The following is a 13,095-nucleotide window of genomic DNA, read 5'->3' as shown; positions in this document are numbered from 1 at the left end:
ACATGACAATAGCCAGCTAACCTATCAGGATTATTTTATGTTATTATTATTATGATATGAGATAGGAAATGTTTACGAGAATGCAGTATGTTCTGCCATGTTTTGATATACTTACGTTTTCCCATATTTGATAAACAGTACTGATTATGTTATGTATGATATATGTAGTACACAAAATACTCATGTTGCCACACACTAGTATTAGTTTATTTTCCTTACTGAGAGGTGTCTCACCCCTATATTTCATTAACTTTTCAGGAGCCCAGATAGGAGAGCAGGAAAAGCCTCGCTGACATAGTGTGGATTATCAGCCCTTTTTGGAAGGGTAAGTTTTTGGTAGGGACGGTTGGGTTTTTGTGGGAATTGTCCCTAGATTCCATTTTTGGAATGTATATACGGAGAGATAGTGATTGTAGTACTCTGATATATTATATTGCACATTATAATGAGATGTATAAGATTTTATACTTTCTGCTGCGTAAGCTTCTGGTATATGTTCTGATGCATCCCTAGTACCCACGGGTCCAGGTAGATTGTGACCTGCTGAGTTAGAATGTGAGATGTGTGATGTTGATTTTTTTTATTTTATTAATATATATATATATATATATATATGTGTGTGTGTGTGTGTGAAAATGAGCAGGTTGTGACACCTTCTCCATTTAAACCCTCAACTAGATCAAACTTATCCTTTATTACCCAATCAAGATTTGAGATACTCGACAAACAACCTCCATCACTCGTAAATACAATCCAACCTCTATCTATAGTATCTTCAAAATTCTCCAAACCTCAGTACGCCAATGAAGACCTAACCATCTTGATTTCAACCATTCAACCTAAATTCTCAATTGGCTCAAGCTTTGAAGTAGCCAAAGAGTCTATACACCCAATTTTCATTTTTTTCCTCGAGACTCTTCACAAGAACCAATTATTATTTTTTTAATGAATTTATACTTGTAGATATTGGTTTTAACTCCACAAGTTTCCAATCCATTCCACTTGCAAACATTTATTCAAAACCATTCGACCACAATTTATTTTTTTACTTGGATTACAAAAATGCATAGTATAATGCATTTTATTTTAGAATTTTCAATAATTCATGATTTTTACATGTTCAAAATAATTTTCAAAAAAACAATTATCTAATAGTTTAATGAATGTTGGATTTATTTCAGAACTACTCAACAAATTCTTCCAAATTTTATCAGAGGTAGTCTTCAATTGTTTCAACTTAAATTGATTATCAAAGATCTTAATGTGACAGTCTACCACTTTGTTGTTCAATCACAAGAAAAATAACTTCAAGAAAATGCTCTTAATCTATTCATGATAGAGTACATCAATACCATATAAAGAAATGAATATTTTGTTCTATATTTTTCATATATTAACACCATATTTCTTGCATTTCTCCTAATTATTCTTAAGTATATTTTTCAAATAGATTTTTTTTGCTCTCTTCATTATCATCCTCATGTAGGAAGATTTCTGCAAGCTCCTTCTCTTTTATTTGAAATTCTTCATCTTCGATTAAAGTTACAAATAATTGTTTTGGAGTTTGATCTTCGTATAAAATTTGTGATTGCATTGGTGAAGCAGGAAATAAATTTTGAATTGTATGAATTGTTCTTATTGTTTGAGTCATACGATAAATAATATTTGGTATATCTAATTTAAAGTTTTCTCAATTTAAAGTTTTCTCTTTCTAATTCAAATTCACTATTCACGTAGTCTTCTTGGAGATATAGTTGAATTGAGAGATAATATTCTTTTTAGAGTTTGAGGCATCGCTATTTTTCTTTAAGAAAATTTATCATTATAAATCCATTTGGATTTTTAACTAACTGGATCTTGATTTTGAATGGGTTTAGGAATATGGAGATGACACCAGTCCCAGGTGGTTGAGTGTCATAGGAGAGAACTTTAAGCGTGCATAACTGAAGAATATTTATCATCACCTTAAAAGATTATTATATTTTCTCTTGGGCGTTGAAGGTAGTTGCCTATATTTAAAAAGAGATATCACAACTTTATAGTAAATTATAATAATAAAATATTTTTTAAAAAAATAAATTTTAAAATAAAAATATAGACCTAACTATTTCGAATAATTTATTTTAGATTATAAAACACATTAACTGATCATTAGTTAAATAAAAAAAACAGTAATTATAAATATTTTGGGTTGCCAATCATAATTTATAAATTATAATAACTTAATTAATGTCTTAGGTAGCAAAGAAAAAAGCATGAAATGATTTTTATAAAATCAAAATAATAAAAATTATTTATAAGAACATGCAATTATTAATTTAATATTTTGCACAATACTTTATGCTGTATCTTCTATTTTAAATATTTATTTCTTTATATTTGCTAATAATATTGCTACTATTGCATTTTTATATTTGTATTTACAATTTTTAAATAAAATATAAATTATTTTAAAATAACTTTTAAAGTTTATAAATTAAATTATGATAATATATTATTATTTTAAAAAATATACATTTAAAGTTTATTAAGTACTACAAATATATTTTATATAATATTTATGTAATATAAAACATAGTTTTTGGATTATGAATTTTGAATAAATTTGAAAGTTGAATTTGAAATTAAAAAATTCATCAAAATTCCCTTTTTAATTTTTTTCTTCAAGAGTTCGAGATACAGCAGCTCCTCTTCAACACTTCTCTACTGCTTGCGAGTTGCGTCCTTCAGAAAGCTCCCGGGTTCTCTCTTTCTCTCTCTCTCTCTCTCGCTGTCATGGCGACGGCGGCCGTTGCAGAGTCCAGGAAGATTCCGCGGCCTGGCCGCGGCGGAGTCCTGGCCCACAAACTCACTGAGGAGGAAGCTCGCGTTCGGGCCATCGCCGAGATCGTGAGCGGGATGGTGGAGCAATCCCACCGCGGCGAGACCGTCGATCTCAATGCTCTCAAATCCGCCGCCTGCCGCAAGTACGGCCTCGCGCGCGCCCCCAAGCTCGTGGAGATAATCGCCGCCGTCCCCGACTCCGACCGGGACGCCTTGCTCCCACGCCTCCGCGCGAAGCCTGTGCGCACTGCCTCCGGCATCGCGGTCGTTGCCGTCATGTCCAAGCCCCACCGCTGCCCCCACATCGCCACAACCGGCAACATCTGTGTCTACTGTCCCGGAGGGCCCGACTCGGATTTCGAGTACAGTACGCAGTCGTACACCGGGTACGAGCCCACCAGCATGCGCGCAATTCGTGCCAGGTAGAGTAAATTTTCTTTGGATTTGCTGTGACTTTTGAGGCAATTGTCTGTTTGGTAGCTAGGAATATGAAGGGGAAAGAGAACTGAATTGTTCTATATTTCAAGTTAACAAGGGCAACTAGTTTACTGGGCCAATTGGAGGCACTATAAGTGTTTCGTTGCGCTCTTAGAAACCAAAACCAAAACAGAGAATTATTCTTCCGACTTCCGAGACTCTAACCGAACAGTGTAAGGATTTTAAGTTTTTTTCTTACATTTGAAAAATGTATCCTTTTCGCCTGGCATCTGAATATCTGTATAATTAGATGAACAAAATCAGTTCCGAACACAATCAATTCGTGCCAGTAGATTAAAATTTCTTTGGTTGTACGGTGAATTTTGAAGCTATCATTTGTTTGGTTGCTAGGAAAATGAAAGGAAAAGAGAGTCGAATGAATTTGGGGTTTATGTTTTTTCAACTTAACCAGGGCAATTTTTTTAATTAGCCATGTGGAAGTACCAATTGCTTTGTTGAGCTCTTGAAAACATAGAAATATTCTTCCGAAATTAACCATACAGTGTCAGGATATTAAATTTATTTCTTGCATTTGAAAATGTATCCTTTTCCCCTAGCAGCCAAATATCAATCAGTTCTGAGGGCCTAATATTACATTGAATCAAGTTGGGAATGAACTAGCTGCCATTCGCATGTCTCCACTTGCATTGATAGGATTTTATTTACCAATGAATTGGAAAAATTGTACAGGAAGTTCTACTAGGCTTATTTTTACCTCTATATGGTGCTCTTAAAACTCTGGTTTAGTTAAGTGGGATCCTACCTCCTTTTAGGATTGAGAATACATAGCTTATCCATTACTTTTTTTTTTGGGGTTGATGTTAAGGTTTTGTGTAATGATTGTTAGGTTTTGGGTTGCAAAGGTTTTAAATTCATTAAAAAGTTTAAGTTTGTGAAATATAAATTGAAAATTTGGAATGTGGAGTTTTTTTTAGATATAAAGTAGAGGAAGAATGTTATTTTACTAGATAGAGATAGGTAGTTGGTTTGATTAGAGCAATGTGGGTTTTGGATGATGGGGATAGGCATAGTAGATGTTGTTTGAGTAATGAGTTGAAGGAGACTCTTACGCAGGTCGACATATTAATTGGAGACGTAAGTTTGTTTTAAAATGGATTAAGAAGAGGGATTGTAATTCTTCATTTTTTTTTTCATTGTGCAGTTAATGGGCAGAGAACACAGAGCTCAAAGGAGTTTGACTTAAGACTTTGATTACATGTTGGGGATAGGACAATGATTGAAGGGCTTGATTGAAGCAAAGCTATTTGGTTTAGGATACCATTTATTTTGAGGTGATCGCAGTGGCAGTGTTTGAGATTGAGAGAGCTAAGGCTCCATGTCCTAATGGTCTCACTTTTTCTTTTTCAATAAGGATTGTTAGGAAGTGATTAAAACAATATTAAGTGGGGTTTTCATGAGTTCCACGGTGATTAAGTGGCTAAGAGAAGTTTACATTTTACTTTTATGGCCTTTTTACCTAAGAAAGATTTCTCTTGTAGGGCAAAAGACTACAGGTCAGTTTGTTTAGTTACCATTTTTTTAAAGTTTTGACTTAGTTGTTATTAAATATTTAGGTGGTTCAAGGAGGTTTTGGGTGATACAATGACAATGGTGTGAAGTGCTTTCGTTAAGGGTATTTTGATTCTTGATGTTGTGTTGCTAATGAGTTAGTAGATGTTGCAAAGAAACGAGACAATGGTGGTGTTGTTTTTATATTGTATTTCAAGAAAGCTTACAATTGGCCTACTGGGATTTTCAATTTTTTGTGATTGTGAATCGGTATCTTAAGGATTGATTTGGAGCCACTTGTGGATGGTTGAATACATGATTTGTAGATTCTTAGAAGCTTAGGACCTATGTGTCATTAAATGGTACGAATGGTGTTGGATAGTTCTCTTTTTTTAATGATGACTCAAAATTTCGAAAGGTGCTTGCAGTTTTATTTTTGTTTTTGTGAAAATTTTGGGCTTAACATTTGTTTGGCTGAGTGTTGTTTGCATGGATTAATATGGATCAAAATGAGTTGTTATTGTTGTTGTTGTTGTTTTGGTTTTGTTTTATCTTTGCCATTGACTTATTTAGGTCTTCATTTAGAAGCATAATAAGCCTAGATTTTTTCCTTTTGGGATCTCGTGTTTGGGGAAGTAGGTATGAGATTAGAGGGTTCAAAAAGATCTTACATTTTCTTTTACATAACACTTATTAGCACTTCTTTTTGTAATATTTTCATTTTTTAGATCTCTTTTTAGAAATCTTATTATTGTTGTTGGCGGATGATGAGAGATTTGTTGTAGTATAGCACGTGCTATAGTAAGAGGGATCATCTTACTAGCTAGGATTATGAGGTAGTTAGGAGTCTTAAATTATGAAGGGGTTGGAGTGACTTGGCTGAAAACGTTTCTCTAGTGGGAAAATGGCTGTGGAATTTTTCTTTAGAAACAAGCTCATTATCGCACAAGGTTATTAAAAGTATGATTTTGAATTCTTCATCCCATAAATGGGATATTTGATGAAGTGTTTATGTTACTCATGTTTGTCTATTTTGTCTCTCTATGACTAATAAAAAAATTGCTCAAACCAATTCGACCCTAATTGACCATAGACGATGATATTGAACAATGTTTGGGTTATTTGGTGGATTGATACGATATTCTTCATAACCCAAATGTACAAATTGAGTTATGATTTTAGTTTACAACCCACTTGACTTGACATGACCCACATTTAAATGCAAAAAATGTGAAAAAATAAGGGGTCGAGGTGTCTGTGTAATTGTAATGTAGTAATGAACAAGAAATAAGAACTTTATTTGACTACCAAATTAAGTTACTAGCTAAATTTTTTAAATAAATTCATTCATTTGGATGACACTAGTAGAAGCTGAACCACCAACTTGACCCGATTCATAGTATCACTATCCACCTAAGTACCAAACTAACTCAAACTATATCCTTAGTGGTTCAAATTGAAGTTTTCTCAATTTGACTAGGTTGGGTTGGTTCGAATTTTTTGCCCAGCCCAATCCAGCCCATGGACAGCCCTAGTCTCTCAATCATCTCACTTAGTTTTCCCTCATACTCATTATAAGGTTGCTAATGGTAATGCTATTCAATTTTTAAGGGGGATCTATGGTCAGAGGAACTTCTTTGTCCCTTTTGGTTGATAATCTTTTTTAACCTCCTCATTGCATAGTGCTCTTGTTACTTATTTTTTATTTTAGGGGGTTGACTCTCTTTTATAGGATTTCCATTTCTTCCAAAATGTCAATTCAAGTTGAGTAGATGAACTTGTCTTGATTTTGGCAATTTTGGGTTTTATTTTTCAGGGTTGACTTTTTTTATAGGATTTACATTTCTTCCAGAATCTCAATTAGTTAAATAGATGAGCTTGTCTTTGTACTGGTAATTTCAAGTTTTAATTTTGGTGATTGACTCTCTTTTGTGAGATTCCTATTTCTTACAAAATCTCAATTGAAGTTTTAAATAGATGAGCTTCTCCTCATACTAGCAATTTTTGGTTTTTATGTTTTTCGTCTGAAGTGTAATACTCATTTTGGCTTGGGGATGGCTTTGTTGGACTCATTTCCATTTCTTTTCTAATATTTTTTTTGAAATCCTTGACCTTGTCTTCCTCCCCTTCTGAAGAATGTGATTTTGAAGGCTAAAGTTTCCTCCAAGATCAAAGCATTTTCATAGATTTTGGTTCCTAAAAAAATTAATTCCAATAAGTTGCCAAGGAGACAAATGAGTATCTATTCTTTCATGGTCAAGTGGTAGGCTTGTTCAATGCAAGCGTTTTTTGTTTTCTGGTGTAAAATGGGCGGACTCTCAGGTAGTAGATGTTTTATGTTGGTGAAGTTTTAGAGGTTTGATAGAAGTAAGAATGGGAAAGGGTTAATTGGACAAAGAGGTACTAGAATATTCAAAGATTAAGTCAGGCATTCTTATCTATTATGGGATAGAGTAAGAATGGGAAAAGGTAAATTGGACGGAGAGGTACTAGAATATTCAAAGATTAAGTCAGGTATTCTTATCTGTTATGGGATAGAGTGATTTTTCTTGCTCCCTTTGGGATTTAACTTCATGCTTGTTTCTTTGACCGATTTGGCAAGACATTGAGGAGCACAGTTCTTTTGTAGCTGTATTTTCTTTATATTTGTTATTTATATATATATATATATATATATATATATATTTGGGGGTGGGGAAATCTTGTTCTCTAATTTCTGTGCCTTACCCTTATTTCCTAATAAATTTTTTTCTATCTTAAAAATATCTATTACATTGGAAACTAAATTTACACTGTGATGGGAGAAAGGTATACTTCATGAATTTGAATAAGAAACCAAATAGCTTTTCTTACAGTGATGGGTTCAAGGCATGGAAACCGCTTCTTGCAAAAATGCAAGTTAAGGCTGTGTAGTGCAGACCCATTGTGGTCCGCCTCTTCACTGACCCTGCATTTGCAGGAGCTTTGAATACCAGGCTGCCGTTTATATTGATTCATAAAAAATAAAAAAATTCAGGCATCACATGAAACAAGCTGTGATTTTTCACAGAAAATACAATGTATATTAGAAAAGAAGAATGAAGGGAACCTTCTGCTACTTTGTTGAAATAGCAAGGTAAGAAAAAGCTATTTGGTTTCTTATTCAATAGAAAACAATAATATGATCACACCTCCAGCAGAATGTGATGCACAATATATATTAGAAAAGAAAAATGAAGGTGAACTGGCACCTAGCCAAATGAATCAGAATGCTGAACTGACTAGGTAGTCTTTATCTTCAGAAATTTTCTAGAAGTAAATGAAGAGGAGCATTTAAGAGGAATAGAACCTCCCACGTAGATTAGTAAAGTGATGTTTTTTATCTTTGGTTCAGATATATTCATATATATATTTACATAAGCAACCTTGAAATGCACTTATGTTACGTATTTTTGTGTTTCATTGTGTATCTACATTTTTCTTAAATTTTTATGATTGGTTAAGAGCAAGCTTGTGTATATTATAGTTGATAACCCTTTACGGTAATTATTGTCTTGCCACCCCTTGTGGTTTCAGATACAACCCGTATGTCCAAGCTAGAAGCAGGATAGATCAGCTTAAGCGGTTAGGTCACAGCGTGGATAAGGTTTGACTTATTTCAGAGGTTTTATTCTTCATTTTTTTAAATCACACATTTCATTCACAACTGTACTTTGAGTTGGACAACTACTGTACTTTGTGTTGGACAACTATTTGCAGGTTGAGTTCATTCTGATGGGAGGAACTTTCATGTCACTGCCTTCAGACTATCGCGACTACTTCATAAGGAATCTTCATGATGCTTTATCAGGACACACATCTGCCAATGTTGAGGAGGCTGTCTCTTATTCTGAGCACAGTGCAACAAAGTGTATTGGCATGACAATTGAAACGTAAGTTGCATTTAAATTGTTTGGTGAGATGGATCTCATGTTTCTTACCCCGACGGTATAATTGCATTAGAGTTGGACAAACCCTCTCCTACAGTCCCTTTGTGGTATCTTTTATGGTATATGGCTCATGTTTCTACAAAATCATGGATGATCATATATTTTGTTTTCTATCGGGGAATCATTAAGGAGTGGATCTGAATCCCATTGCATATAATATGGTCTTGGGAAGAGAAGAAGTCTAATGTTCAAGAACTGGGTGTTCATTTGACCCCTTTTTTTTTTTTGCATCACAGGCATGTCACTGAAGTTATTATTTTTCTTGAAATTAGTGGAACTCGGTAGAAATATATGGCCCCATGCCAACTATGGGTCATTTTGAAATAGATCCTCCACCTTCTTCCTTTTTTCTTTTTTTTGGTAGATTCCTGGTGCTAACAAGAGGTGGGATGTTTCTCCCCCGTAGTCTTTGACATCCAACTAGGTTCACCTGAATGTAGGGATGGATCAGAATGATCCATTTTTCTCAGTGATTGCAGTTCAACTCAACCGTTCTCATGTTTTCTTTGTGATTTCACAAATGAAAAGGAATATTAATTATACATCCAGGCTTTCCCATCAAAATCTTTAAAAATTCCAAAGCTAACAACTCAAGATCAAGGAAATCAGAGACTTCTTCAAAAAGGTGTCTAATTTCTTTTAGTGTCCTCTTTCTAGAGTTCATATTCATAAATTTAAAGTTTGTGACATATAAGCATTCATTTGGTTTAGATTTTGTTAAAAATGCTCTCAGTTTTACATGTCTTATGTTAAAGTTTGTTTTCTCTTTGGGCTTTGACAAACAGAAAGGGTCCGTATAGAAAAGTATTAGTCTAGGGGATCTAATAAAAAAATTTGTGAGGGAGAGGTTTATTTCAAATGACCCATAGTTGGATGGGTCTTTGTGTTTATGTGTGTGAGTGCACGTGCATGCACATCTTTTAGAAGGGCCTTCAGGTGTTACTTTTGGGACTACATTAGATAGTTGATCTGGACTGGATCTGAACTGATTGGCTGTTATAATGGGGCAGGGAAGGCATAAATATCAATATTCATGAATCAAGTCATTGGTCATTTTTTTTTTTTTTTAATAATCACACAAAGTATTTAGCTGATGTTCTTGCTGTTCTTGATTAAAATTTTCAAGTACAAGTAATATATTTATGCATCTTGGTTTGAAATTACTAGCTTGCAGGACCTTGATCGATTAACTACTAATTTGAACTCACTGGTTTTCTTGAATATATATTAGGAGGCCAGATTATTGTCTTGGACCTCATTTGAGGCAGATGCTTTCTTATGGTTGTACACGACTGGAAATTGGAGTTCAAAGCACATATGAAGATGTCGCTCGTGACACTAACAGAGGACACACTGTAGATGCTGTTGCTGATTGTTTTTGTTTGGCAAAGGATGCTGGTTTCAAGGTGCAACCTCCTACCCTTAAAAAGAAGATATTGTATCTATGTTGATTTGAACTTAGTTGCCTTGATGGTCAAATCTTATTGTACTTTCCCATTGAAGTTGTTTTTGCGGGAGCCATTCTCAAAAAAATTATCTTGTAATGAATTTAGCTCGAGTTTTAGGATGATTATTTCAGTTTAACAGAATCATTGTTTTAACTTGTTGGGATTTTCCCCAAGCCGAGCTAGTATTCCATCCAATGGAATTATTTTCCTTGGAGCCATTCTTTCCACCATATTTGTCTAGGATGAGGAGTCACGTTTGCAATTTCTTTATTGTATTCTTTCTCCCAAAATGATTTTACTATAGAAATGAGCCCTAATATGAAACTGGAATGTTATGACTGCAATTTTCTGGGGCACAATTTATTTTTTCTTCTTAAATTTTTGTTTTCTGTGTTAATGTTGTTGATTGCATGCTTTTGCTTTAGGTCGTTGCTCATATGATGCCTGATCTTCCTAATGTTGGTGTTGAGAGGGACATGGAAAGTTTTAAGGAATTCTTCGAGAGCCCTTCATTTAGGGCTGATGGGCTTAAGATTTATCCCACTCTTGTAATTCGTGGAACTGGACTTTATGAGCTTTGGAAAACTGGCAGGTATAGTTTTTCTTTTCTTTTAATTTAAATTTCAACATATAATTTTAAGGTTATCACATATGTGAGTTTTGACCATTCCTTTTTTTTTGGTCATTATGCAGACAATCTTCTGAAATGATGCATTCTATAATTTTTAGAACATATGATTGACTACAATCTTTATTCCGATAAGCTACATTCCTGTTGCATTTGCCATTTGTAAATGTACAAGTTATTTCCATTTGCAGGTACAGAAATTACCCACCTGAGCAACTTGTGGACATTGTGGCGAGAATCCTAGCCATGGTGCCTCCTTGGACACGTGTCTATAGAGTTCAGCGTGATATCCCTATGCCTCTTGTTACTTCTGGAGTTGAGAAAGGAAACCTTAGAGAGCTAGCCTTAGCTCGAATGGATGATTTGGGTTTGAAGTGCCGTGATGTTCGAACACGTGAAGCTGGAATCCAGGTAAGTGGACGTGTCTGTTCATGTGGATGTGCTATGTGGGATTGACTCTTGCAAGCTAAAATTTGTTCAACATATTTGTGATTGTTTTTTAGGATATTCACCACAAAATACAGCCCGAAGAAGTTGAGCTTGTTCGCCGAGATTATACAGCAAATGAGGGTTGGGAAACTTTTCTTTCATATGAGGATACACGTCAGGTAACTCTCTCTCTCTCTCTCTCTCTGTGGGAGTAAAGCAAACAAAGCACATCCAAAAGTAAACGAATCCTTTGGGCTGTTACAAAAAATGCTTCTGGATTTCAAAGTTGCACATTCAGAATTAGCCAATTGAGCACCTCTAGCATATTTTTTTCAGTGTAGCAGAATCACTATAACAGACTCCATTGAGTTTGCCACCGTAAAACTCAACAATTACATCCACTTGTTCAAACCTGTGCTTCGATTATGTCCCTCTGAAAGGAATATTGATTCTAACAAAACTCATCCATCCGAGCTATTGTTACGGTGCTTTTTGCATGCATGCAAATATTTAAGGATACTGTGAGTTGAAAACTAAGACCTCTAACTTATTGATCATTAATAAGTAGCATTGAGAAAACAGAAACTTCTTGAGTTATTTAAAAAAAAATTTTTTTTTTTCATTTGCTTGTTCAATAAAACTTCTTCGGTGATGAAGTTTGTTACTAGGCTTGTTGCATGCAAATATTTTGTGGTGCTGGTAGTGGGGAACTTTAGACCTTTTACGCTGAATATGCATTCATAAGAAGTATATATAGTCTAGTATTCTCAGTGATATTTTTGAATGAGAGAGTTCTGTTATATCTCAGCCAAAACATCTCTCATTCACAATTACATTCTATTCTTGCCAAAGCAGTTTGGTTCGCTTGAACATATGGGCCCTTAGTTTTATTTTATTTTATTCTCTCATTTGTAGGATATTCTTGTTGGGTTGTTGCGCTTGCGTAAATGTGGCCGGAACGCTACTTGTCCAGAACTCGTTGGAAGATGTTCTATTGTTCGGGAACTTCATGTTTACGGAACTGCAGTTCCAGTTCATGGGCGAGATGATGACAAACTTCAACACCAGGTTACATACTAGTGCTATTTCACAATAAAACGAAACATAGCAATATGAATGTTCTAGTGAAGGTTCCTGATTGCAGTTATTATCTGCCTGACTACTTGTAGATGGATATCCTTCTTTGGTTTAATTGCTTAAAGATCTTTAAATAAGCTTAAAGTAGTTTGCAATTCTTGAGACAAGTATATGGGCTGAAGTCTCCATTTTCTCACGTCTAATCTTATTTATTTCCACAGGGTTATGGTACTCTTCTAATGGAGGAGGCAGAGCGGATTGCTCGTAGGGAACATCGATCGAAAAAAATAGCAGTTATTTCTGGCGTCGGAACACGCCACTACTATAGGAAATTGGGGTATGAGCTTGAAGGGCCTTACATGGTAAAATGTCTCACATAATGAAAAAGGCTAATACGCGATCAAAATTTTGTAATCCAGATTATGGTTTCGAAACTTCAACATCTTGTTAATACCCTGGTTGTGAAATCATAGATGAATGAAATGTTCTCTTATCTAAGTGGTTCCCATCTGAATGCATGAATATGAGCCAAGAATTTTTGTTACAATATCTGATTTTTATGACAAGTAAAATGTACTTTTGCTCACTAGAGTTATTTAAACATTTCAATTTTAGGTGCCAACTTTTTTTCCTAATATGATCACTGTAATTTTAAATAGTTGCGAGTTTAGTTTTTATACTTTCTTATTCCCAAGTTTGCACCGACTTGCAATGATCTAAAATATTTGGCGATCGC

The 13,095-nt window shown here is 34.6% G+C and overlaps 1 protein-coding gene across 1 annotated transcript; it reads left to right on the top strand.

Annotated features, from left to right (window-relative positions):
- Nucleotides 1–2,635: 2,635 nt before the first annotated feature.
- On the top strand, nucleotides 2,636–12,857 carry LOC131159479 (elongator complex protein 3). The gene is made up of 9 exons (XM_058114427.1): nucleotides 2,636–3,245; nucleotides 8,365–8,434; nucleotides 8,548–8,720; nucleotides 10,009–10,183; nucleotides 10,651–10,817; nucleotides 11,045–11,264; nucleotides 11,357–11,461; nucleotides 12,198–12,350; nucleotides 12,581–12,857. The coding sequence occupies exons 1-9, from the start codon at nucleotides 2,776–2,778 to the stop codon at nucleotides 12,737–12,739; spliced, it is 1,692 nt and encodes a 563-aa protein (XP_057970410.1). The 5' UTR covers nucleotides 2,636–2,775; the 3' UTR covers nucleotides 12,740–12,857.
- Nucleotides 12,858–13,095: the final 238 nt, after the last annotated feature.

The sequence above is a fragment of the Malania oleifera genome, chromosome 7 (assembly GCF_029873635.1).
Source record: "Malania oleifera isolate guangnan ecotype guangnan chromosome 7, ASM2987363v1, whole genome shotgun sequence".
Classification (NCBI taxonomy): Eukaryota; Viridiplantae; Streptophyta; class Magnoliopsida; order Santalales; family Ximeniaceae; genus Malania; species Malania oleifera.
This window is presented reverse-complemented; position numbering and strand designations above follow the sequence as displayed.

Bases quoted from the DNA above. Each gene is read 5' to 3' on its own strand.
- LOC131159479 (XM_058114427.1), top strand. From the start codon at position 2,776: ATGGCGACGGCGGCCGTTGCAGAGTCCAGGAAGATTCCGCGGCCTGGC. The intron at 8,435-8,547 runs GTTTGACTTATT...AACTATTTGCAG, and splicing joins TAGGTCACAGCGTGGATAAG to GTTGAGTTCATTCTGATGGG. The intron at 10,818-11,044 runs GTATAGTTTTTC...TTCCATTTGCAG, and splicing joins GAGCTTTGGAAAACTGGCAG to GTACAGAAATTACCCACCTG.